This window comes from Paecilomyces variotii (genome assembly GCF_004022145.1).
Source record: "Paecilomyces variotii strain CBS 101075 chromosome Unknown C8Q69scaffold_1, whole genome shotgun sequence".
Classification (NCBI taxonomy): Eukaryota; Fungi; Ascomycota; class Eurotiomycetes; order Eurotiales; family Thermoascaceae; genus Paecilomyces; species Paecilomyces variotii.
Genome location: NW_021167140.1, coordinates 4004774 through 4030563, shown reverse-complemented (window position 1 = coordinate 4030563; position 25790 = coordinate 4004774). Strand labels below are relative to the sequence as shown.

At 48.5% G+C, this 25790-nt stretch overlaps 10 protein-coding genes across 10 annotated transcripts; 5 read left to right on the top strand and 5 right to left on the bottom strand.

Annotated features, from left to right (window-relative positions):
* Positions 1–116: 116 nt before the first annotated feature.
* Positions 117–1662, bottom strand: C8Q69DRAFT_49480 (F-box domain protein). Its single transcript, XM_028632217.1, has 2 exons — positions 1159–1662; positions 117–930 (listed from the first exon to the last, which is right to left on the bottom strand). The coding sequence occupies exons 1-2, from the start codon at positions 1542–1544 to the stop codon at positions 168–170; spliced, it is 1149 nt and encodes a 382-aa protein (XP_028489810.1). The 5' UTR covers positions 1545–1662; the 3' UTR covers positions 117–167.
* Positions 1663–1961: 299 nt separating this feature from the next.
* On the top strand, positions 1962–3301 carry C8Q69DRAFT_453870 (hypothetical protein). The gene has a single exon (XM_028629662.1). The coding sequence runs from the start codon at positions 2445–2447 to the stop codon at positions 3186–3188; it is 744 nt and encodes a 247-aa protein (XP_028489809.1). The 5' UTR covers positions 1962–2444; the 3' UTR covers positions 3189–3301.
* A 633-nt stretch (positions 3302–3934) lies between these two features.
* On the top strand, positions 3935–5665 carry C8Q69DRAFT_484753 (putative aspartyl-tRNA synthetase Dps1; the record flags this gene model as incomplete). The annotated part of the gene is made up of 2 exons (XM_028631785.1): positions 3935–4933; positions 4988–5665. 2 exons carry the CDS (start codon positions 3935–3937, stop codon positions 5663–5665), a joined length of 1677 nt encoding a protein of 558 aa, XP_028489808.1.
* A 436-nt stretch (positions 5666–6101) lies between these two features.
* Positions 6102–7005, bottom strand: C8Q69DRAFT_441208 (hypothetical protein; the record flags this gene model as incomplete). Its single annotated transcript, XM_028628726.1, has 4 exons — positions 6102–6219; positions 6269–6346; positions 6415–6726; positions 6785–7005. 4 exons carry the CDS (start codon positions 7003–7005, stop codon positions 6102–6104), a joined length of 729 nt encoding a protein of 242 aa, XP_028489807.1.
* A 1481-nt stretch (positions 7006–8486) lies between these two features.
* Positions 8487–9376, top strand: C8Q69DRAFT_524731 (hypothetical protein; the record flags this gene model as incomplete). The annotated part of the gene is made up of 2 exons (XM_028633594.1): positions 8487–9012; positions 9069–9376. The coding sequence occupies 2 exons, from the start codon at positions 8487–8489 to the stop codon at positions 9374–9376; spliced, it is 834 nt and encodes a 277-aa protein (XP_028489806.1).
* Positions 9377–10066: 690 nt separating this feature from the next.
* On the top strand, positions 10067–15779 carry C8Q69DRAFT_484751 (hypothetical protein; the record flags this gene model as incomplete). The annotated part of the gene is made up of 5 exons (XM_028631784.1): positions 10067–10311; positions 10474–11619; position 12756; positions 14654–15672; positions 15728–15779. The coding sequence occupies 5 exons, from the start codon at positions 10067–10069 to the stop codon at positions 15777–15779; spliced, it is 2463 nt and encodes an 820-aa protein (XP_028489805.1).
* A 91-nt stretch (positions 15780–15870) lies between these two features.
* Positions 15871–18846, bottom strand: C8Q69DRAFT_49185 (putative Ku family DNA helicase). Its single transcript, XM_028632154.1, has 11 exons — positions 18576–18846; positions 18465–18519; positions 18347–18413; positions 18218–18285; positions 17997–18165; positions 17888–17948; positions 17311–17838; positions 16879–17264; positions 16615–16826; positions 16083–16549; positions 15871–16032 (listed from the first exon to the last, which is right to left on the bottom strand). The coding sequence occupies exons 1-11, from the start codon at positions 18702–18704 to the stop codon at positions 16015–16017; spliced, it is 2160 nt and encodes a 719-aa protein (XP_028489804.1). The 5' UTR covers positions 18705–18846; the 3' UTR covers positions 15871–16014.
* Positions 18847–18947: 101 nt separating this feature from the next.
* On the bottom strand, positions 18948–20522 carry C8Q69DRAFT_524727 (acyl-CoA thioesterase II). The gene is made up of 2 exons (XM_028633593.1): positions 20253–20522; positions 18948–20203 (listed from the first exon to the last, which is right to left on the bottom strand). The coding sequence occupies exon 2, from the start codon at positions 20098–20100 to the stop codon at positions 19138–19140; it is 963 nt and encodes a 320-aa protein (XP_028489803.1). The 5' UTR covers positions 20101–20203; positions 20253–20522; the 3' UTR covers positions 18948–19137.
* Positions 20523–20524: 2 nt separating this feature from the next.
* Positions 20525–21626, top strand: C8Q69DRAFT_49156 (hypothetical protein). The gene is made up of 4 exons (XM_028632148.1): positions 20525–20786; positions 20871–20904; positions 20967–21270; positions 21339–21626. Exons 1-4 carry the CDS (start codon positions 20755–20757, stop codon positions 21503–21505), a joined length of 537 nt encoding a protein of 178 aa, XP_028489802.1. The 5' UTR covers positions 20525–20754; the 3' UTR covers positions 21506–21626.
* Positions 21627–22037: 411 nt separating this feature from the next.
* C8Q69DRAFT_490019 (MFS sugar transporter) lies at positions 22038–25094 on the bottom strand (the record flags this gene model as incomplete). Its single annotated transcript, XM_028632117.1, has 7 exons — positions 24665–25094; positions 23778–24122; positions 23645–23721; positions 22812–23585; positions 22598–22746; positions 22260–22549; positions 22038–22204 (listed from the first exon to the last, which is right to left on the bottom strand). Exons 1-7 carry the CDS (start codon positions 24672–24674, stop codon positions 22038–22040), a joined length of 1812 nt encoding a protein of 603 aa, XP_028489801.1. The 5' UTR covers positions 24675–25094.
* Between the last annotated feature and the right edge of the window lie 696 nt (positions 25095–25790).

Genomic DNA, 25790 nt, shown 5'->3' with positions numbered 1-25790 from the left:
ACCATCGCCAGTAGAATGTTGGTGCTCGAGCTTTCCAGTGGGTCTTTAGAGTTTCGTTTAGATTAGCCATTTGGTGTGTCTATACTGTACGAAGTCTCTAGAACTGAACGCAGGACTAGGGAACTCGTTGCTAGTAGGTGAGGTGCCTAAGAGTGATCTGTCATTAATTATGTATAATAGACTCCCACATCAACATCTTCATCAGCCTCAGCCGCAGCATCGCCATTCGTAGTGGGTATCTCATGCCGAGATTTCAGGGCTTGTTCGATATACTCGTCTTCCGTGATACGTTCCTCAGTGCACCATTTCACATGGAACCCAACTGTGCGGAGATTAGCCAGTCCCTTATCGAGCGCATCTATAAGCGCCCAATAGGAGAAGTGGAGTCCATCGCTATCACAGGGCCCGAACTCGAGGACCTCAAGTGCTATCGGGGTGGACATCTCGATGAGCATTTCGAAAAAGCTATTGTCGACTAACCCCCCTGGTACACTAAGGAACTTGAGCTGGGGTAAGAAGATTGGTATGGCCTTGATCGACGCTGGCTCCAAGCGGCGATTCTCCAGGATCGTGAGCCGTTTCAGGGCTCGAGATAGCTGCGGACTACTGAGAAGACTGCTCATGGGGGCGACGGAGAGGTCTTCGCAACTCCGAAGAGTTAGACTGGTCAGTCGATCTGGCCAGGAGATGGAGCCGATGGAGGAAGGGAAACTGCCGCTCAGTTGGAGTCGTTGGAGATTCGATGGCCATTTGATATTGGTGGAATCGGAAACGTTCAGGGATGTAGAACGTGGAAGACGAATGGTGGTGAGTTTCTCGAGATTACTTAGAGATTTCTTGAGACTGGTGAATGGGATGGATTCTCGGACCAGGTAGAGATCGAGGTATCGTAGGTTGTTGCATTTGGAAAGGGAGGCGAGGCAGTTGATCCTGTGGTATGAGTCCGATTAGTTATGGGTCTGGTCTATGGTGTATAGTCGGTAGTTGAATGCAATATTGAACATTAGGCGAAGAAGTACATGCGCTTGAGGGCTACGTGAAACTGCAATATGATGCCACTATGGTACAAGAGTATGTATATGATTTCAAAAAAAAGAAAAAAAAAAGGAGCTCCACGATAAAATATCCGCAGAACAAGTGTCTCTGATTCTTACTCACGCAAAAGCAGCCGCTGGAGCAATAAATACTTCCAGATTCTCCTTGACTCTTCCAAGAAGCCTGGCGGTAAGGCTATGGGTGCTCTCGTGGACCTGCCAGCTCATATCCAAGCGTCGCACAAGACTACCCAGCTTGACCTTGCTTGGACGCGCGCTGATGGGCGGACAGACTGTTCGCGCAAACAGCGAAAATGTCAAGCCATTATCGAGTCTAGGCTTCTCGTAGAGCAGAGGAACTGCTGCAGAGTACCACTGGCGAGAGATCAAGCAGCAGGCATGGAGATCCTGTTGGCGGCGGGCATTGTCAGAGGCGACAAAGGATACGATCTGAATGACGATTTCCGTGGGAAGATAGATACCCTGCGCGGCGTGCGGTGATGACTTCATGCCTCATCCATGGTAGAAGGAATCTATTTCTCCAGGTAGTTTGAGAAGAGATAAGCGGCTTCCTCGCAGTAGTTGTGGTGTGGTGTTGTGTAGAATAAATAATTAATTATTATAGCCGTTAAGTATCAGTCAGACCCGCTGTGACGTCTCCGCATCACCGCTCTCTCTCTCTCTCTCCGCACCAGCTTCGACGGCCTTCGACAATTCCAACATATACACCGTCCACACAGTCACTCATTACCACGTGTTTATATTGTTTGATATTTGAATCTGTACTTCTGCAGAATGAGACCTCAAGGAGTATTGCGCTCATTGCGCTTGCTGCAGCGGGTGCGTACTCACTCGTACCTAGAAGCTATCCCGGGCCCTGTGCTGCGGAGAGGCTTCCAGACAGCGAGCAACACGAAACCCAACATCCCAGACTTTGCTTTTGCATTTGAGTAAGTGACCATATTTTCTCGAGTTCCCTTCTTTATTTCCTGACTTTGGGAAGTCTAATTCGCTCAGTATCGATGGTGTCCTCCTTCGAGCCTCTAAACCGATCCCCGGAGCTGCGGAAGCATTGGGCCTCCTACAGGAACAGGGTATCCCGTTTATCTTGCTCACCAATGGCGGTGGGAAACACGAGACGGAGCGCGTGGCTGAAATCAGCGAGAAACTGAATCTGCCGTTGGACCCAAGTGTGATCGTTCAGAGTCATTCCCCCTTCGCGGAGCTGGTCCGGGGATCGGAGGCGCAGGGTCCGCTAGAAGACAAGTGCGTGTTGGTCGTCGGAGGAGATGGCGATGCTTGCCGTCTAGTGGCAGAGAGGTACGTCTACCGACGGGATCATCCTAATTGGGAGGGCTAATAGGCCTTAGGTACGGCTTTAAGAATGTCGTGACTCCCGGGGATATCTTCATGGCGTACCCTTCGATCTGGCCCTTTTCGAAGAACTTCATGGACTACTATAAGAAATTCGCAAGACCGCTTCCTAAACCAATCGATGCGGAGAACCCGGAAAAGAGCCTTAAATTCGATGCCGTGCTCGTGTTCAACGATCCGAGAGACTGGGGCTTGGATATGCAGGTGATTATTGACGTTTTGCTGTCCTCTGAGGGCATCATGGGTACAAGATCGAGCAAGAACGGCCAAGACAGCCTTCCAAACCGCGGATATCAACAGGATGGCCAGCCACCTATCTACTTTTCGAACCCTGACTTGTGGTGGGCTGCTGCTTACCACCTCCCACGCCTCGGACAAGGCGGCTTCCGCGAAGCCCTGGAGGGAACCTGGGCTGCTACAACTGGCGGTTCCAGCAAAGGAGTAGAGTTGATAAAGACAGTGGTGGGAAAGCCTCATCAGTCGACGTACGAGTTTGCTGAGAGGCAACTGCTCCGCAATCGCTCTAGGATCTTCCACTCTCAGGAGCTAGGCCCCTTGCGGAGAGTATACATGGTTGGAGATAATCCAGCATCTGATATCTGCGGAGCGAACTCCTACCGGAGTAAGCACGGCAGTGAATGGCACTCGATTCTTGTTCGGAGTGGTGTGTACACTGGCGGACAGCCAGCGTGGACCCCGAAAACGATCGTCGACAATGTACAGAAGGCTGTGGAATGGGCCTTGAAGTCCTCGCAGTGGCCGACCATCAAGGAGGACTGATTGCTTGGCGATTTTATTTGTAGGATTATAGAATATTGAATTGATCTGTATATATATATATATATAATATATATCTCTCGAAAGAATCGTTCTCAGAGGTCGTCATCGTCTACATCATTGAGATGAAATATCCAACTGTTGACCTATATGCTATTTGTAGCACGTAGTCTTTGTAAGCAAAGGGATAGATATGGGTTACGTAGCTGAGCAGACGATATGAAATCTAAACGAAAAGGAACTCCGTATTTCGATGATCCTGGCAGGATGTTTCTCAGTGGTGTGACCAAGGCATGGAGTCATAAACTTCCGTTCCTAAATATGGTCGCGGCATTATGTCTGAAGTGGCATTGGGCTCGCTACTTAGCGACTCGAAGATCGCCTATGTGATGGGTCACCGCAAATTCGCACTCCTTTTTATATCAAAATATCCTTTCGATCGTGTCTAGGATGGACGTAGGATGTAGACATGCTTCAACTTCTTATCGCAGCTTATCACACGTGATCGGACTAGTCGATCCGAAAGAGGTACCATTTTAGGGCTTAGGGCTTCCATCGTCGGCGGGGTTCGGGCTGTCGTATGAGTCGCAAGACTTTCTTTGCAGGTAGCTTGGGAAACATTCGACTCCCTCAGAGACTACATCTAGTCGTTCCTATATATCAGGTAATGAGAAGCTCCTCTTCTTCCCCCAATTTCAGCTTCCCCTATCCTTTCGTTCATTGCTCTAATTGTGACGCGCATAGCAGCCATGGCCGACTCCGGTTTACCCCACCGTCCCAAGCCTGAAGAGACTCCTGAAGCTGCTGCTGCTGCTGCCCCAGCTGCAGAGGGTGCTGGAGCTCCCAGTAAGAATGCCTTGAAGAAGGCTGCGAAGGAAAAGGCCAAGGCTGAGAAAGCCGCCCAGCGCGCCGCGCAGGAGAAGGCCCAGGCCGCGGCTCAGACTGCTGATGACACGGCAAAGGATCTGTATGGCAAGATCCCCAAGAATGAGGATGCGGTGCCTGTGACGAGGGTCAAGGAGCTGTCGGAAGATCTGTACGAGAAGGAGGTTACGGTCGTTGCCCGTGTTGATAATGCCCGTGTGCAGAGTGCCAAGTTGGCGTTCTTGATGCTCCGAGAACAGGGAACGAAGATCCAAGCCGTCGTGGCTGCCGCAGAGCCAATTTCGAGACAAATGGTCAAGTGGACTGGTGGACTAAACGTCAACACCATCGTCCAGGTTACTGGTATCGTGAAGAAGCCCGGTGTTCCAGTTTCGTCTGCTACGCTGAGCAACCTGGAGCTTCACATCCGGAAAGTCTACATCATTGCAGAGGCTGCTCAGATGCTACCAATGCAGGTTAAGGACGCTGAGAGGCCTCCACCAGAGGGTGCTGATGAGGGTCAGTTGGACTCCGAGGGTACTCCCCTGGTTACTTTGAAGACCCGTCTCGACAACCGTGTGCTCGACCTCCAGACGGAGACCAGCCAGGCCATTACCTGGATCTCGAGTGGTGTCACTCAGCTCTTCGCTGAGTACATGCTTAAGAGTGGTTCGCGCTGGATCTCAACCCCGAAGATCGCGGGTGCTGCCTCTGAGGGTGGAAGCAACGTCTTCGAGATTAAGTACTTCAAGCGAAATGCCTATCTCACCCAGTCTCCACAGTTGTACAAGCAGATGTGCATTGCTGGTGATATGGAGAATGTCTTTGAGATTGCTCCCGTTTTCCGAGCTGAAGACAGTAACACCCACAGACATTTGACTGAGGTATAACAATCACGCCAGCCCCTTTTTGGTATTGTTCAGGCTGACAAGACGTAGTTCACCGGTCTCGATTTCGAGAAGACCTTCCGACACCACTACCACGAAGTCCTCGAGTTCGCCGAGGACCTGCTAGTTTTCATCCTGTCTGAGCTGAAGGTGCGGTACAAGGACCAGATCGCCATCATCCAGAAGTCCTACCCCAAGGCTGGTGATTTCAGGCTTCCGAAGAACGGCAAGGCTCTACGATTGAAGTATATGGAAGGTCTGGCCTTGCTGAAGGAGGCTGGTATCGACGTCTCGGAACAGGAGCGGTTCGAGAACGACTTCACCACCGCTATGGAGAAGAAACTAGGGGAAATCATCCGGAATAAGTATGATACTGACTTTTACGTCCTCGACAAATTCCCAATGTCGGTTCGGCCTTTCTACACCAAGGCTGACCCCGATGACCCCACCTTCTCCAACTCGTACGACTTTTTCATGCGTGGTGAAGAGATCATGTCCGGTGCTCAGCGTATCAACAACGTTAAGGAGCTGGAGGATTCGATGAGAGCCAAGGGTCTGGACCCCAACCAGGAAGGTTTCGAGGATTACCTGGCTGCTTTCCGACAGGGCTGTCCTCCCCATGCCGGTGGTGGTTTGGGTCTGAATCGTATCGTCATGTTCTTCCTCGGTCTCCCCAACGTCCGTCAAGCTACTCTCTTCCCTCGTGATCCTCAGCGTCTCCGCCCTTAGTTACAGTTCTGGAACTTTACGCTATCCAGTACTGGTATAGACGGTCTGGATGAGAAGTCCTCATTCAGTAGAGCATAACGGAATTTATGATACCTGAAGTTAGGAAAAGTCATATTTCGAGATGTACAAAAGGACACAACACAGTTCGTAGCAGCTGGTAGTTCGAATCGATATTCCACTTTTCGAGACCATAAAGTATAGGACTGATATCTAGGAGTAGACCATCGAATTGAGTGATCTAGACTGTCGAGTCCTCCTTCCTTTTGGTCCGCACAAGCACATAACTGCCTCTGTCAACACCCCGCCACGAGGCTGCTCTTCACTTCATATCCGAAAATAATCAGCAAGATTTTTTAGGTTATTATGGGAAATTTGCAACAAAAGCCAAGAAAGAGAAAGAAATGAAAAGGAAAAGAAGAAAAGAGAGCGAGATCTGCTACAAACGTTCCATTTCCAATCTGGGAGGACCAGGCTGCAGCCCCCAGGACATCCAAACTTCTTCAGCGATATCCCACTCTGATGGTGGCCCCGACCATTTGAAGTCTACCATGTAGCTATGAAGGATGTCAGCGTACATTAGTTAGAAGTATATCTTTAACCTACCATGTGTTGTGGGCAGCATCCCATATGAGATTACCCGGGCCGAGACCATTGCTCACTACTCCACATCGTTTGGTATCTCTATAGAAGCAGTTTAGTCGAAAAGGAAACTATGTTAGTAATTTATAGAATCAATAAAAAGTACTTACTCGAGCGCTTCTCTGAAAGCTTGGAAAATCCTAGCTTGCTCAGATTTGGTCTTACGGCGATAATCACCGTCACCAAGCGTGACTCCAGGGCACCAGGTCATAAGAATATAAGAAATGAATCCGGTAGGCACTATACCGTCATTGTCTTGTGTAGTATGAAAATCGCTAATGAGAAGCGGCGTATGTGTCGATCCATTCTCTGTGAGCAAGCGAAGAGCCTTGATTTCAGATGCCATACTATCCGATCGGTTGATATCCGCCTGTGCTTTTCTAGACGCCGCGCTCGCAAATTCGGTGTCTGTCCAGGGAACCCTCGATAATCGATAGAGTTAGCATCGACGTGGTGGAATAAGGGGATACTGTATCTTACTGCATATAGATTTTCATAGCGTGCTTTCCCCCCATGCCATCTTTTCGGTGGCATGAAAATACGGCCCACGCGATAGATGATGCATTAAATTCGGCGCAGTCTTTCTGGGTTAACTGTCTGGAATCTTCACTGAGCTTTTCACTCAACACCCAAGTCACCCCAATGTCATCAGGGAAAACGATCTCTTTTCCGAGCCAATCATGGGGGGGAAAGAATTTCATCTTAGCATCTAGGCTGTTTTCGAAATCCGCAATAAGTTTGACTGACAGCTCAGATCACTCTTAGAGAAGGGAAATTTTAGGAGATAGAAGTGCGTGATGGATATTCGTCATAATATATGGCAGATTGCAGATGACCACACCCCGCACGGACATCTTAGTCACCGTTGCAGGGAGTACTTTGGTTTTGGACTTTTTGTAGGTATCTACCGTGGACGACGGTAGGTACCTAAAGGTATGTAAGTTACCTACCTACCTAGGTAGATAATAATACACTAGCGCTAACCCTAAATAGAACAGGCTTATCGTAAATTACGGAGTACAATACGTACTACAATACGGACGATCAACAACTGTTGTTTGTATACTGCAATCCAAGGCCCAGTTTTAGGGCATTTCACTTGTGCATGAGTACCTCGCTGCTACCTAAACGCCCCTTCTGCCACAATATCAGTGCATTTCCCTAATGCAGCCAGGACAGCAGCCCGTCTTCTTTGATCTACATCAGGTGGAAATAGGGGGCTGATGCTGTTTGTTCTATACCCTTTGTATAGGATAGTCGTGGCGCGTTGCAGCTCGGGTTGCCATAAAGGACTTGAGCGCCGACGTATGTCTCTGGGCACCAGGTCCGAATTCACACTCGATATGAACGAGCGAGTTTAGCTGGCTCCTACGGCATAGATACAAAGAATCTAGATCCTAGTGATCCGGTAGGTCATATCCCATAATCAGGGGATCAAAGAACATGCTGCAAACGGATGATATGCCAGATCAACTGCATACGCCTTTCTGCGCCGACGCAGACCAACTTTGAGACAGTTACTTGAACTATGTGGGAATCTAAGAACACGGGAGCAAAGACTTTGGAAGAGCGTTTGTTACGGGAATAGAATCTTGATTGCTTGAAGGACTTGAGGGCACCGAAATCTACCTGCCATTCATACCCGCGGGCTCCATCCTGTATCTCCACTGCCTGGAGCAGATCTAGAACACTGTTTCTGATAATCCACGGTCCCAGTTCCGTCTTCTTTGATCCTATACGGATGAATCAAGGTGGCTGCCCGTTGCAGCTGCTACCCGGTTTGTATAGGGTAGTAGCAGCGACTTTGCAGCTCGTCTCCACAGTAGCCATGAGCGCCGACAGATTATCAAAGACGATAGTGGGAAGCTGAATCGCAAAAGTACCGCATGTTGGTCAATCAAGCATGCTTGAAAGAATAATTGGAGAGCAAGTAGAGACATATAAGAGTAAATAATTCTCTGAGGACCAAAAAATCCACAGACTGCAAAACACGCCTTCGACGATTCTGTTGACAGAAGTGGAAAGCAAAGCTTTTCATATCTCTTCGTACTCTTCTCCAAGGCGTGACAGGTTGTTCCAATCCTTTTCTGAAATACCCTTATTCCCTGGAAGATCTAACCCCTTCCATCAAGTTTTCGACTTCATTTACCCTTAACCTTTTCTCGATCGCCAGACGACGATAATGCCTCAATCACAGAAACGTGCATCTAACGGCAAGACTGCGAGGCAGCTAGTGTGTGAGAGGATTCCAGACTTGAAACTCTCCCAAGAATTGACCTCATCTGTGACAATCCATGCAATTGACATTGTTGCTCCCATCAAGCTGTGGCGAGGCTTCGAGATGCAGGTCAGAATGGCAACGAATAATGTCAACTTCAGAAGAAGCATTATAGACCACCGGCCTGCTGGTTTCTTGAGCAGACACCATATCAGCAATGAATTCTACGCTTGTTCCGACGAAGGAGATATTCAAGGGCGGTTCAATAATAACGTTAGCAATGTAATGGCAGCAATATTCCAATCATCAGGCATCATGTGCGAGTTCAGCTCCGGCCGCTCGACGAGAACAGATTGCGGGGGAATACCGGATAATGTCCTCACAATGACTAACGGGACGCGAGCACTCCTTGTTGGAGAGTTCAAGACGCCTTGGGCTCATAGCCTTATAAGAGGCATTAGAAAACCAGCATACCGACCACGCTTATTTGGTATGTTATTCGATCATATCTACAATCAGTATATTAATGTGTTTATTCTACTTTAGGGCAAATTGGCATGTATATGTACTGTGCGGGTGTACAATATGGTTTCCTATCAACCTACAACGAAACCATATTCTGTGCTCAGATGCCCAACACGCAAACGGGGTTGTATGAACTGTGGATCTCCCCTGTGATAACTCACGACACGGTATCTCAAGCAGTTTCACAGCAGGACGCACAAAACCCAGATGCTTATCGGGACATGGTATCCCTAAGAGAATGTCTCATGTACTTAGGTCTGCAAGTGCAAGCACAGCACTGGAGATCGGCCAACAATAACGCTGCCAGTACATTCTACAAGATTGCTTAGGAGGATGCAGGCTACCTTGGCGGAAGAAGGCAAAAGGTGTGACGTTTCTTTCCTTGCAGATTCTTTCTTACTAGATTCTTCTTTTTCTTCTGATGTTTTTACTAGTTATTTGGGATTTGATTTTTAGCAGTTTTATAGCAATAGGCTCAGCAAGATTATCGGACTTTTTTTAACTAATTTAAGCATTTGGTCAAATGTATCTGTAGCAATGCTGTAAAGAGAGCCCTCTGCTCTTATTTAAATTTCTCTTATGATATGCTGAGCCTCCTTAGAAAACCTTTTTAAAATAGTCTACCTATACTTCAAATTCTTAATCTTGTTACAAGTAGAATTTAGCTTAAGTCAGAGCTCCTTGAACTCCCTTTCTTGGATTCTCTAAGAGCCCAGAGCCCCAGTCCTGGTCATTCCGATGGATCAGGGGATCAGGGGTTTAGGGCATATAACTACTCTTTTAGATACCTAGTTATCTAGACTACTCCGTAGTTTAACGTTGTTAGTTAGTTAACTACTAGTTAACTAGTTAGTTAGTTGTTTTGCCCAGGCCCTGATTAGTCATCATATTCATATCTCTGTTTTGGGAGGCCCAAGCTCCATGAGCTACTTTCGGATCACGCCGAGCTGTAATTATGCCCAAGCTCCATCATCTTCAACTTTTGCCATAGGACCACACTATACTTATCACCAGCAAAAATGCCCGATAAACGAAAAGAGACTCCTTCAATACCGGGCAGTTCTCCATACGCGAAACGGACGCGCCAATCATATGCAGAAGACGATGAAGACGAAGCGCCCTCAAGATCAAGCCCATACGAGCGACCCCGTAACCATCCTGTCTATGGCATGAAGAATGCATTTCCAGGTCTTGACGACCCTGCTGGTGATGAGCTCTTCTATGGCCCAGCAGAAGACGGACTAGAGTACCTTCGCATGGTCCGGTGAGTCTTTGATCTTCCCTTGATCCTTCCAGCTATATTCTTCTTTTTTCCCGCTCGCTAAGTGTTGCGCCTTCTTTTGGTCCCTTTCAGCTTGCGGAACATGACACCATTTTACAAGGTCGGAGACTGATTCGACATGTCATGTCTTGTGTGGTTTCCTAGATCAGAAGCAAATTCCCTACCTACGCTATTCGTCGCGGCTAAAACGTCTGAGAAGACGACCGTCGAGGCGACAACGCATACGCATCTCGAAAACGAGGCACAGGATGTCGGAAGTGAACCCCCGGAGGGTCTATACACCGATGGTGTCTACATTGCGCCTGCTGTCAATACGACAGAAGAAACATCTCTAAGACACGCTACTGGCGCCGGAGAAACGGAACCGGACGCTCAATCTTCGTACTATAACCTTCTCCGTCATCGCTTCGTACTCCTACGGTCGACTTTGAGATGCCAACCTCCCGCTTCTGCTATTGCTGCCCTCGATGATCAACATCCCATCTCCCTCCCACGCTCATCGAAAGCTGCCCGTTCGGAATGGCGACATTTACTATTATCTGTCGATCCGCAAATGGTTCAGCTAGCGTGCATGGATATGGATAGTGTGCTAGGCGTGCTGGAGATCATGGGCCGCTTGATGTCTGAGAACGTCAAGAGCGGAGACGCGCTTCGTGTGAGACGGATCGGAGCCTGGGCTTGGGGGCTACTAGGCAAGTGTCGAGAGGTGGGCCAGTTGGGGAGTGAGGAGGTGGGCGAGATCAGAGAGCTAGGAAAGAGAGCTGCTACGATATTGGCAAGAATGAGAAAGGCGAAAGAGGTGAAGATTGTGAGGCGCGGGGCGCATACTGAGACTGGGAATGAAGAATCTGATGGAGAGGAGAACGAGGAGGAACCCGAAGTTCAGGAAAGTGAACCTGGCAATGCTACAGCAGAGGAACCTTCTGAGACAGCGGATGCCACTGGCGGTGATCCGATGGACATATCCCAACAAGAAGCACAACCCACGGAGGAAGGTACACCTGAATATTTGGAGGCAGTAAAAGCTCGACTTCAAGCAAGGCTGCAGGATGACCTAGAACTAGAACCGGAATTGCAACGCCCTGGTGCCACAATCACAGCAGTACAGGAGGAGGGGGAGCAGAAGGTGGACGAGGAAGCGCCCTCGAAGATGTCGGAAGAAACATTGCCTACAGACGCAGAGAAACAAACTCTTGCTATGCTTGATATGATCATCACCATTGTCGGCGAGTTTTATGGGCAGCGAGATCTTCTCGAAAAGCGGCATACATGGGAAGAGGATATGGAATGGTAAAGCCAGTTGGATATTTAGAGCTTTGACTAAACAGGCATTGTATGCTTATAATGGATAAGCCACTGCATTGTTACATGATGCTTAGCATAATTATTCTTATCAATAACAGATACCCCCTAATAGCTTTGATGATATCGATCTGTGATACGTTGTGTATTGGCCTTAAATCCAGGTTGTTCCTACAACCATAGGAAAAGCTTAGGATAAACCAGAATAGGTCTTAGTCATGCGATTCGATTCAGCAACGAGAGATCTATTGCAGGTATGCTAGACTGCACATCCAAGGCTGCATCGGCATAGCCTTGTTATATCATGTTAATGAGTCTTCACTGTCATCATAGAACCCGTATATGCAGTTCATCAAGGATGACCCCTCCCTATGTGTCCTCAAATAGAAAAGCCGTAGTAAGAGCTGTTAACACATCAATCAAGCCCCTCTATCTCGCTCAACACCATTCTCGTCGTCTGAGCCTCTTGTACCCACTCCTGGATTCTGGCTGCAGTATCGCCGACGAGTTTCTCATAGTAGTCATTATTCGGGATGAACAACGACTGATGCGCCGCGACTTCGTCAATGCCCTCCATGTATACTCTAACCCATAGGGGATCCCGAGTGCCGTCGGGACCTTTTGATGGGAGAGTGCAGAATTTTCTGTCTTTCTTGGGCTTGCTTGCCTCGCCTTGTCGGGGTGGGAGTGCCGGAGGACTTTTGTTGTTGGCATCGGTTGTAGTGTCTAGATTTGGCTGTTTCGAAAAGCTAGCAGCGGATGTTGTCGTTATTGATGTACTCGACTCTCGAGGAGGGAGCGGCGGGGGTCTCCCCGGAGGAGTTTGGACAGTAGTCTCCTGCACGACAATACTTTCAGTCTTCTGAGTGACTTGCCGCTGGGAGGAGGTGTCTTTGGCAGCTTCTTTGGCAGCGGCCTTTTCTCTCTTTTTGATTAGCTTCTCGCGATCTTTCATGGCCTTCTCCCGGTCTTTCTTCGCACGTTCGTAAGCCTTGACCTGTCGAGAGTGTTCTTTTTGCGCTAACTTCAATGTGTCCTTATCCGTGTATTGAGAGGGGTCGAAGGCAGCAGGCTCCTCTGGAAGAGGAAGTAACGATGGCAGTGAGGATACTGACTCTGCAAAGGGTGCGGATGATGTCGTATTCTGAGGAGATAGGTCGTTCGTTGTAGTTTCTGGCTTGTTTTCCATTTTTGGCCCTTCAGAGAAGGTGCTTGGAGTTTGCTGTTCGGTGTTCTCTTGTAAGAGATTGGAGTCTATGGATAATTGATGATGGGCTTGGCTGGTCTCATAGTCTGGAGGAGAATCTGCTGGACTAAACTGAGAAGTTGGTTCTGTGGATGAATTCAAGTCGCTCGACGGCGTTGTAGACTGTCTGGTAGCATTGTTCGATGTTGCTATTCGCGCTTCTGATGTTGCAACCGTAATAGGTTCGACATTAGACACGCCATTTTGTTCATTATTTGCGGCAACAGTAGGCTTTATATATCCGGTACTCGCGGTGTAGTAATTGACGAATCTGATACGTCGTAGAGGACGACCATGAGCATCCTTCTTGCGCGCGTATTCGTCGACATCCTCAAGTGCTCGGATCCGCCTGTATCGATCTCTAAGCGCAGGGTAGTCTGCAAGGCAGCCCCCGAATTCTAGATGAGATGTTACGTATTCCTTAGTAGCTCTTGCTAGACGATCTGAATGTTTCATGATAAAATGAAGCGCCCCGTCCAGTTGGCCCCGTTCTTTTAGACGGACGTCGTTGGCGAATGGTGCATCAAAATTACTATCAATGGGGATAGAAGAAGAAGATGATGATGATGAACCCTGTAAACTTGTCGCTGCAAGCGTGTCTGTTATGCCCTCTGTAGTATTATTATTATTCCCTGACTGAGAGTCTGGAGACTTTGCTTTTGGGCGGAATAGACTCCCCAGACCGGCGCTCACCACGCCTGGGTGCATTCCAAGAAATGGGACATCGAAGTTAACAACGCCTAGAATGCGATGCTGGAACATTTCGTTACTCCCTGACCAAGAAGAGGGCAATAGAGCAGCCTCTGTAGCCAGGATACCGCCCAGACTATGACCGAGCAAAATGACATCTGTGTCTTCTGATTCATGAGGTGACAGCCTGCATTAATGTTCAGCATGGTTCTTGTTGTTTTTATTGTACATCAAATGCAAGGAGACCTGTGGGGACGAACCAATAGCTAAATGCATCGCGGGCAATGCTCATGGTTCCGCGAGATTTGTACCGAGGATAGATTTTAGAATGCACCACATGAGTTTCACTTAAAGAATCCTTTAGGATTCCATGCACATGTGCGGGAAAACTCTTGAAGCTAATCTCTGCACCCATGAAGCCATGGATATAGATCAACAATAGTTTCCGTCGTCCGTCTATCGCATTCTTATCGGGCAGGAGAGAATGCGAGGACGACGACCGCAGATCTTCACCAGTCCATGATGGGTCGTCGTGCGTTGGATCAGTATTGTTCTCTCTGGGGCCGTACTCAGGGGGCCGTGAATAAGGCGTTAAATGGATTGCATCTTGCCTCGCCTGCGGCGGAATCGAAGAAACAAAGTCCGGAGAATCCGGTTGAGATATTGCCTGATCGGGGGTCACAGGACGTGGCTCGACGACGCACAACTCCTGATCGGATGCCATCTCAGAAATGGCAGATGGAAGTGCCGTGAAGAAACTGCGAAGTGACCTTGGAGGTCATGAGGAGATAGATGGTGGTTTAATCTACTATTAAGATCCTCCTGGGTTTAGAGTCCTTAAGCGGGGAGCGAGAACGGTGGATACTTAAGCTTCCGGACTGCGTCATGTCAGCCGTCTAAGTAGTTAAATGTCGGAGCTCGAGTGATCAACCTCCCTGCGTCTCGAGAGCAAAGCCGCGGAGTATCTCCCAGAGTATCTCCTTGACCACGCATAAATTGGAGCCTGGGCCATATATGGCCAGTGAAACAATTCTTTTTGATCTCTATCCTTGTTTTCCCCGCCCATAATCCACCATGGCCCCGAAGGTCGAGATATCGATACCGACCACGACGATCTCCGAGGGTCCTGACCCATACACGATCTATAACATCACCCTTCGCTTGCCGCTACGCTCATTTACAGTTCAAAAGCGCTACTCTGAATTTGCGGCCTTCCACGAAGCTCTGGTCAGCCAGGTCGGTTCTGCGCCGCCAGCGGCGCTCCCTGGCAAGTCCTGGTTCCGGAGCACAAACAAGAACCCTGACTTGCGAGAAGAGAGACGGAAAGGCCTCGAGAATTATCTGCGTGTCATCAACGAAGCCGAAGACTCCAGATGGCGCAACTCCAGTGTCTGGAGAGCCTTCTTGAATCTTCCCACCGCAGCTGCCAGCACAACCGGTTCGGGCGCCTCGAAACTCCACGCGGCCATCACAGAACCAGGTAGTGCAGGCGCCCCCATAACGGATCCGACTCTTTGGCTAGACTGCTACAGAGAGTTGAAGTCGCATCTGCACGATGCACGACTTCATCTGACAAGACGGGATCAGGCAACAACACCGCAGAAGCAGCATGAGAGCTCAGCGCAGGCGAAGACGTGCCTCGTTAAGGCTGGATCCTTGATCGGAGCTCTAGAGCAGGGGCTGAAGAACATCAGTGATAAGGGTGCATGGGGAGGGAACAGCATTGGTGATGGAGAGGTTAGGAGGAGAAAGGACCTCCTCGCAAATGCGAAGAAAGAGAAGGATGGGCTAGAGAACCTGCACAACGCTATGGTGACGAAGACAAAGCTCGACAACGCTGTCGCATCCGTACAGGATAAGGAGGCGCTGGTGGGCTCCAAGAAGCCTCGTTCTGGGAGAGTACTTGGGAAAGAGACCGATAGGACGCGGGAGCTTGATAACCAGGGGGTATTGCAACTGCAGAAACAGATTATGGAGGACCAAGACTTGAGTGTCGAGGAACTCAGAAAGATTGTCGCCAGGCAGAAGGAGCTGGGCATTGCTATCAACAATGAATTGGATATCCAGAGAGAGCTTCTTGATATGGCAAATGACGACGTGGACAGGTCAGTCCTCGTTACTGTCTACTCTTGGTTTTATCTTACTGACGGATCAAAATAGGTTACAATCCAAGATCGACATTGGCAAAAGAAGGGTTGGAAAGATTTCTTAATCGAAATCCTGGTACGCGACACTGTTTTATACTTCGTCTCAGAATTCCAACCTTAGCTTCTCAGCGGGCGTCTAAGGTTTTCTTCATTGCATGTTAAAGAGTCCATTATACCCTTATTGTGTACCTAAAGGCGTATTTGCGGTTTCACGAAGCATGCTTTCTGACTAGACCCATATTCATTGAATAAACCAACATCCATACTTCATTAGCAGTGACAGGAATAATGATTGATTTATTACTCCGATGAAAGAAACTGTATCCGTTAGCAGGAGCGTATAGGGAATCGAGTAGCAAGAAACTTGCCTCCTTTGCTTCTTCCTCCGAGACGTCTGATTGCTCTGACATGCTCTTATCAATCAATCCCAGCTTGCTTCTGCGGATGAGCCACCAAAGTTCACGTCGATCCCCACCCAGTTCCTCTTTCAGGATCTTGTCCTTTAGCTGACGGGCGAAGTCATTGTACAACTTAGGCTCCTCGTAGGCAACCAGTTCATCTCTCATGACACCCACTTCCTCTATAACCCGGTCATAGTTAGCATCGCCAAGGCTGTGCCGTATCTGATCCTCTATGATAGTTGACATCTGCTTGACCACGCCGGAAACAGCTTCGATGTCTTCTGTAGCTGAAAGAGCCTGTTTAAATTCTGGGATTGCGTTTTCTGGGGAGATCTTGGCTCGCTTCCCTTTGTGGAGCAGCGCATCAACGTCAAGCCCTGACAGGGGCTTGTCAGCCTCGCGGTTGCGTTTGCGTCCTTTAGCTTTCGGTGGCACTATACACTGTTAGCTCATGTAGCAGAGACGAGAAACACATATGCCTGAGTAATGTGCCACGAACCTTTCTTGACATCGGCTGCAGAAACGAGTCGCTCCAAGTACTTCTTCGCTCGTTCTTGCAATTCTTCAGGCGGATGAGCGAGTTTAGTCAACCTTTCGGGAGGAGGGGGCACTGGCTCATTCGGGTGAATTGCTCGCCATCGGATTGCGTGGTCTATTCGATGCAGTAAAGGCGAGAAGGAATCATCGAAAGACATCGTTTCAGTTACGTTCCTATATGCCGCTGTTAGCTTATTTACTTGATGGTGCTCAGGATCCAACTCACCCATCTTCATCTCTGTCGACCAGTTCCATGCTATCTACATACTTGCTCATGGCATTCTGTAGATCGTCATTGGGCAGATAGCGGTGCTCTGTAACCACCTTCCCAGAGATGGTAACAACTTTATCCAAGGGAGGAAATCGATATGACCGTACGTCTTCAGCAAAAGGGAGCTGGACCTCCAACAGACACTCATAATCTGCCTCAATCGAAGGAGCCAGTAAGGAAATAAGCGGAGCCTTGTTATCCTTCGTGACAAGCCTAGCGACGGCATAGCAATCTAACTCGAAAAGAGCATGAATAAACGACGAGAGTGCCAAAATAGCCTTGTCGTTTGTGCGTTGCGCAATTATGACGTTTGTCGTAGACATGTGCATGAATCGATCATACTAGACAGAGTCAGTAGCCACACCTACGTAGGAGTGGGAGACATACGTGGTCACTTTGAATGAATCCGATAATTTCGAGAGCAGCATATGTCTCCAGCTTCGTGATATTTTCGTCGGACTCGCTGATATGCACGGCAGTTCTTCCGTATTCATAACCTTTAGCCAGGTCATCTCGCTCGACGTCAATCTTGCCTCCTGGTGCAGACTCGTCCGTGACCTGGTAAGTACGTGCGTTTCGCACAGATGTTAATGGGTTCTCTCCTTCTCGCGCAGCCAATTCTGCTGCTGCGGTTGCAGTAGCTTGTGTGTTATCGGCGGTGAGGTCTGAACGAAACACGAACGAGCTGGCGGGCGGCGGTCTGGCGACGTAAGTTCTGTAGTATCTCTCAACGTCTATGCAAAGTGCTGAGTCATATTCTTCGGGGTTTCCTAATCGCAGCTGGCCCTTGAACGATGGTATTCCCCTCACAACCTTTACGCGAGGTATGTCAAGTTCTGAAATAGCTTGTTCTAGCGTCCCGTACACTCCGTCGCAGTCCTCGGCCATACTCTTGAGAAGTTCTTCATTTTTGGCCTTTATCGGTCAGTATATATAAGAATGTAGAGCTATTAAGCAGACATACCTTTTCTGGGTCTTTGTCTTCTTCTTTGAAGCCATATTCAGGGTCATCGAAGTCGACACCGCTGTATGGTGGTTAGATAGTAATCTCATGTTCGTAAATGTGCACGTACAGAATTACTAGTTCAATATTATCCTCCTTGATCTTACTTATGATTTGCTCAAGACCTTCGTTGCTCATTGGGCCTTCTCCGTTGGTGACCAAGACGATCTTCCGTCTGTACTTCAGTTTTTTGGTATACGTGTTGATCATCTGGATAGCCAAAATGATGGACGAGACAGCTATCTCAGAGTCAGACTTGCTGGATTATGAATATATACGGAATATACTCACCGTCTCCTGCGTCAGAATTGCTGGGTTTGATCTGGTCACGTAGGTTGCGCAAGTCAGGCATGAGAACCCTGGAAGTTATCAGTCAATTGTCGTACTGTTAATGAGTGTTATGTCGAAATAGCTACTTACTGTCCAATTTCTTTGAACACTGTGATGTGCGAGAAGTTTTCATCATCTTGCAATTCGTTGTCGGTACCTGTTACTTATGAGAACTCCCCCCTCGGCGGAATCTCGGGGCTATGCTGACCGTCTGTCTTTAGACCAACAACACCAATTGTTGCAGTTTTCCGTCCAGTAGCAACCTAAAAAGCCCGTAGTCAGTAAATATTCAACATATTGGGCTCTCATATGAACATACCGTCGTAGTAATCTTGTCCCAGACATATTGCATTGCCCAATCCAGATCAGATAGATCCCTCCCATTGCGTTTCCTCCCCATCGACTTTCCGACGTCGACAATGTACACCGTGGCCTCTTTGTCCGCCATTTTCGAAGTTGAAGTATGGCATCTAAGAGAAACTGGTGAGGAATTGATGCTGTGAGGAGGACAGACGGTACCTCTTTGTCTTGTCGCTCCAGGCAGACGCGCGATATTTCCATTTTGGGCACAGGCCAGACGCGAAGGCACATGACATCACGTTGTTGAGGTGCGTGGCTGCGGAAAGCTTGGGCCGTGCGCGTTTCTATGGCGGAAGCCGCGAAGCACCGACTGAAGACCCAACGATATATCGCCAGGTATGTGGATTTACTATTCGAAAGCTCTAAAATGATGTACCTTGCATTAATGCAGTAGTCGTCAAGGGATATCTGAACTACATAGTTCACTCTCTGGACCCTGTACAAGGCCAGTGAACCGTAATTTGACAATTTGTTCTCTCTTCTCCAGCCATGTAAGTGCAACATCCTGAATTCCGGACTTATCATATCTTCGAAGTCTGCGCGGGGACTCTTAGAATCGACTGCTGCGTCATAGAAGCAATCATATTTCCCTTTTCATCCCAGATTCTGCTCTCGCTGTATGAGCGACCATGACCGGCATGATGGCCAATTGCCTCTCTTAAGTGCCAATCATTCACATTGATTCGTGTAGAGAATATTCTCAGCGCAAAATCAAGACTTGAACAAGCAGAAACATCATCATAAAACAGATGGTTATGTATTAAAGGCAAGAGAGATAGCATTCCATCCATTATAAAACCTAAAGATGCCATCTGCTCTCCCTCGGTCTGTAGAGGTTGTTCCACGCGTACCCAATCAGCCGAGGACTTTTCCGTAGGAGGCAGCTTCTCCTGATTTGTCCTGGCGTCTTTGAAAATTCCCATCAAATTATGATATGCGACACCTTCGGGACAGGGACGGCACTCGTAGAGAGTTGTTGAGGTTTTAAAATTAGGACGGATGCTTTCAGACTGTGCCTGAGTTATCTTGCCGGAATCGGACCATCGCATCACTACTTGCTCCCAGGGCATACAATCCCTCCAGTGACTGTATTTCCGAGTCGGAGATGCTGAGTAGGTGAGGAGAGACGGTTCCTCTTTGTGAAAATCCGCAAGCAGCTCCATGCACGGCCGGACTTCACCACTGAGCTGTTTCTGTTCGATTGTAATGCGGTAGGTGAGAAAGCTTTTGGATCTGCGGAGCGCCGTCGTCTTGCATATGAGCTTCTCTTTCGTATTCGCAGCCCGAAGATAATTTCCAAGTACAGAGTATAAGTGGAACGCGTCTGGCGCCTCTTGACATGCCGAGTGGATGCCGTACGCAATTGCGTATCCTCCATACGCTAAGGTTGCCTCATTTCCGATGTGCTGTGGAGGACTTTTGGAGATGTACTGGCTTTTATCGATTCTCTGGATGGAGATATGTTCTGCCAAATTACTCGCCATGGTTGTGATGTTTGAGATGATTCGAACGTCTTACCACTCGCGGAAGCGGGGAAGATGGTCTTTGCGGGTTACTTTAGCGCGATATCAACTACCTACCTAGGTACTTAGGTACTTAGTGGAAGCCTTGTAATACGTTGGATGGAAAAGCTCACGGCCCAATGATATTTCATGCATGCAGCTACCAGTAACTTGATCTTGGCCTGTAGGATCGATTCAGTCCGCTGAGTTTGCAATGTTAGACTGGTATTAGAATGGCAATGTTATTAGATAGGTATAAAGAGTATAAATATTACACCTACTCCACAACATTGAAAAGTTTATGATTTATAGAGATAAGCTTATTCCTCACCGCATCTCTGATCTTCGCCCGTTTACATACTAGCTTACAGGCAACAGCTAACCAAGGCTTGCTACTTAACATCATCGTAGGGACCGCGGTGGTCATACCAATCACCGAGGACGTGGCAATTAACTCCAATCAACTCCATTCGCCGGCAGCCCCACCGAGCCCAAACATGACTGACCTCACTCGATCCGAGCTCCATCGCTTCAGGATAGTTCTGCTTCAGCATCTAAACTACATCCTCTATACTATTCACAAATAGCAGGATCAACGAAGAATAAGAAGACAGGCCTTAGTCAGAATTCTTCACGATGGTCGATCTCGGACCCTTCCATATTCTAAGGTCAGTTTCCCCGTGCTTAATGCACATCGGTTATCCGCGTAACCTATGGTTTATCGAGAACGTCCATGCTAACTATAATTACAGCTATGGCACCCTCCTGGGAGTGGAGGTCTTCCAGGTAAATACATCTGGACCCAATATATGAGTTGTCTGATATAGTCTGTCTGACAATCCACGCAGTCCTTCATTGGCGGCATCGTCTCCTTCAGGGTCCTCCCGCGTCCGCAGTTCTCCCTACTGCAGAGCCATATCTTCCCCATCTATTTCTCTCTGCAGACGGCACTTCCAGTTGTAGCTGCTCTCACGTACCCCGGAGAGAAAACTTTGCTCGGGAATGGACCTTCTAGTCTTGCTGGAGTGCTAGCCCCCGAAAATCGGCTGTCGACCTTGCTGCCTCTTGCGACGGTGTTCATTACCGGACTGACGAATCTGGCATTCCTTGGACCGCAAACCGTCAAGATCATGGAGGAAAGAAAGAAGCAAGGTTAGCTTATATTCTGACATAGCAGTCCTTCTTTACTTCAAGTAATCAGCTGACTTCTTATCTTGCAGAGGCTATAGATGGCAAGAAGAGCTACGATCCCGCTCCTCACTCCAAGGAGATGCTTGCTCTCAACAAGAGATTCGGAAAGCTTCATGGCTACTCGACTCTTGTCAATCTTGCCGCTATTCTGGCGACGATCTCCTATGGCTACGTCCTGGGAAAGCGGATCTACTAAATCAGATAATGGATGCGTCTTACTCGAAGTTGATCAACATCTTGAGCAAACTATTCACCATATGTAACACTCTCTACTCTGTATGCTTATATTTGGATTGTATGTGTGCCCCTACTTCTCTTATGCAACTCCGTGTAGCATTGCCGGAAATATTTCTGCTAGAGGCGAGTTAAACCATGAATCCCTGTCTCTGCAATATTTACGGCTAGTACCAGGATAGAAACGTATTTTCTTGAACTGCATGATGTGTTCCTTAGATTGGAGGAGAATATCGACGACCATCGTCATAAGTAATCACAGACATGATAGCAACGGCATTGCACTTGCCAAAGATATTCAGTTAACGAGCAGGTTAGATAGATACTTGATAACATATAAACATGAATACTGCAACTCAATATATTATGGCCGACCCAAGCATTCATAACCTTGGAGTAGCGATGGACGCTGTAAGAGAGGCACCTGACGAGACTCGGCACCAGATATACCTCCTGAAAGACTCACGAATAAAGGAAGCTGAGAGAAAATGTTCTCATGAATCATTGAGATTCTCTGCACCTTGATAGAATGGAGGTAGAGGTTCAAGCTTCTGACGAAGGGCCCAAACACGGAAGTGCCAGATTGCATTTCTAACCTGATAGGCGGCATGCTTGCTTGTAGGGACAGAGAATACCTGGTCCAATTCCTCCAAAGTGAGAGCTGCAAAAATAGTCAGCAACTTCCATACCACAATTTAAGGCAAGGAGGAACAGACCTTTCGTCTCTGGGACGAACAGCAGCACAAGGAACCATCCCACAATACACCAGGCAGCGTACCATCCAAACGCTCCCTGAGGTTGGAACGCATTCACAAGATGGGGCCACGTGAATGATAGGACGAAATTGAAGCACCAAGTCGTGGCTGTGGCCCATGACATGCCTACCTCCCGGACGTGTAGTGGAAAGGCTTCGGCTGAATATGTAAATGGTACGGGCCCTTCTCCCGGTGAGTAAAACACCTCGAATAAATACATTCCCGTCGTGACCATGGCGAGTCTCTTCTTGCTATATCGTATACCCTCCTCGATTCAGAAGGAGAAGCCAGCCCAGAACAAGGTGATCGCAAGGAAGGGGAAAGTGAACAGTAGCAGATTGCGCCGTCCCCAGGTGTCAATAGTGAAAAATGCCGGAAGGGCAAAGACCCAGTTGAGTATGCCAGTCCCCATTGAGGCCAGGAGTGCCGATTGGATGCTATATCCCGACTGACAAATGTGATGATGCTTCATATAACTTGCACAAAAAGCTTTTTGTTGAAGTTATATATAACATCATCACATTCAATAGTAGTGCTGTAGTACGCGATCACGTTTACTCCACAGAACTGCTGCATGAACATGACGATCCAGCTGGCTAATGTCGCACGAGCGTTGCGGGGAACTGTGAACAGCTCCATAAACATGGTGAAAAAGTTCTTGCCCTTGTTGACATTCTTCTCAAGCTCAACGCCAACATACGCATAATAGAGGTCACGCGCAGCTTCGATATCACTGTTTCTTAACACTCGGAACGACTGGAAGGCTTTGTTGATCTTGCCATGTTCGATAAGCCATCTGGGAGACTCAGGACAGAAGTAAACTTGGGCGCAGACGATTACGGGCAGAACCACGGTGGAACCCAACATAAGACGCCATGAGAGATCATCAGAGAGACTCATGAATGCCACACCCATGATGTTCCCAAGCATAATACCGAAAGCAGTCCACATCCGCCACATCATGACCAGGGCTCCTCTAATAGGCGGAGGGGAGCATTCTGCTGCGTATACTGGTACTGTGGATGACTTCGAGCCGATTCCGAGACCAAGGACGAAACGAGCTATGAAGAGATTCACCCATGAGTTGGCCACACCTTCCCAAATAGAAGCCACCGCGGCTATGGCACAAGATATAAATATTGTTCCACGCCGGGCGAAATATCTATTCAGAGGTTCCGTAAGCCAGCAACCCAGCACTGCGCAAGCAAGGTATGGAGCTCCCACGATGAGGCCAGTTAGACTATCAACCATGTTCTTCGAAAATCGCTCGGTAGTGACGTTCAGTCTCTATCCATTGTTAGCGATGCACGTCTATATTCGTGTCCACACATTTGGCCGGTACATGCCTTGAGATAAATTGCTTGGGCTCCGTTATTGACAGTCTCGTCCATTCCTTGCACCGCAGCAGCTAATGAGCACATAGCTATAACCCGCATTGTCAGACAATAGGTTTTCTTAAAGAACCTGCTTCGCACTTACCGGCCATAAAATAAAGTTGCCATGGCTGCGACCATTTGTTTGTATATTCTCGGCGCAGGAATTCTTTTTCCTCCTGTGACAGCTCCACGAGGTCTTGCGCCCCTGACGGATTCTGCGAGACAAGAGCACCCTTCTGAAAGGTTTCGACATGTTCTTCAAGACCAAACTGTTTACAGAATTTCTCCACGTCCTCGAATAATCGCTCGCGAGGTACACCGGCTAGGGGGTTCTCGAAAACAGCGCTCAATTTATTAGTGGGTCTCTCATCGATATCAAAAACTCCTCGACCTTCCCTTGCCAACTCGGCATGTTCCTGGCTCACAGGGCTCTCGTGCTCCTTTTCCTCTAACGTTGAACTAGGGGGTCTCTGGTGATTTTATGGGTCTATCCTTACCAGTGCCTACATGATCGTATTGTGGGCTATCCACAGGATACCTGCCATCTTCCCCACACCCAGTCACATATGGAAGATCGTTGCAACGCTTGCGGACATCTAAGGGAAAGCAATTGCCAGTTTAATCAAACATATCAATCCATGTTCAGCCAGTGATGCGGCATCCCTATAGGATGAGCACCTCACTCAGTGCATCCAAAGGCAAATGATACGAGGCATTCCTCACACCTAGACAACTAGCATGTGTGGGGGAACTCTATTCTGCGGGATAAAAGCTCTCTGAGAAGCGGAACTCTCAATGAAAGGGTTGAGCAAGGGACAAATGCGACATAGAAGTGCCCATGTGTACGGAAAGATTGCGAGTCCAATAGAAGATTTCTTTGGGACAGATGTGGAGACTGATCTCGGTAGGAGTGGCAGCAAAAGACGGGATCTTGGAGCAAGCTTCTTTCGTCGTCTCCGGGGTTGAGGCAGTTCGATGTCGGAATCCAACCGCCATCCATATAGGACAGAGCGTATCGCAACCCTATCCAGCGCTTAGAGCCCCAGATCCAGTTTCATCCCGGCTCTAGTCTCCTGATCGCGGCTATCGATCACCGCAGTTTTCGTCATCGGGGAGTCCTCTTCCCCAGTCTCCTTTTCTCCACGCCTTCAGACCCCAGATTATCTCCATGTTTCCCCAGATTCTCCACGCTCTCACGTTTTTATACTGCATAAGTTTCTGCTTACTACTTGCTAGATCGATAACTATTCGCTACTGTTTCCCTAGCCGTTGTGGGACTGCGCGTGGCGCCCTTGGCTCAACACAAGCATTGTCAAAGTTGCGGCGTCAACGGCAAGGAAGCAAGCCTGCCGTGCGGTTGATGCGAGACTTATGAAATGGCGCCGAACTCCGGCACCCCTTTGGTTTGAAGCAAACGCCTGGTGGCTTGGAGGCGCACACTTAGCCAGAAATGGAGGACTGAGAACGCCGCTGATGACTGCCCAGCCTGGATTCATGGGCCCGATTAGCATTTGACTATCTGGCCCTCGACCGCAGCTGAACAGAAAGGGCGTACTAGAGTGTAACAATGAATGATGCTCCGCCCAAAGACCATAGGGTACAGGGATCATAATCAGAAATACAGTACTTTTAGGGTGAGCCACTGCGGTAAGATGAGCACATCTAACACCCAGGCCTGTTGGCTCCCATCACTTTGCTTAAAACCCCGCAGTTTCTCGCATGGCCCTGGCGTCTATATTCTCGGGGCTCGTGTCAGCTTTCAGGAGTTGGCGACTAGGGGACGTATGAAGGCTAGTAGGCACGCAGAATATCCCGACATGCGTGCCATCCAGTGATTCGACGTCAGCTGCGTGCTAGCTTGAAGATTTGCGAGTCCGTTCCCGTCGGACTACTGCGGTCCGTTCATTGATATGTCTCTTTGCGTCCTTGGATAATCCCTGTCTCTGCTCCTCTTTCTTTCCAAGTAGGGTCCTTTGGAATAGGGTACTGCGAACGCGAGCGACAAACGATGTTACTGCATAGGCTCTTGATCAAGTGATCCATCCTGAGCAGGTACCGTGGTGCAGATTTCCAATTAGGTGTGAATGGATGCGCCAGAGTAAAGTGTACTACTTCG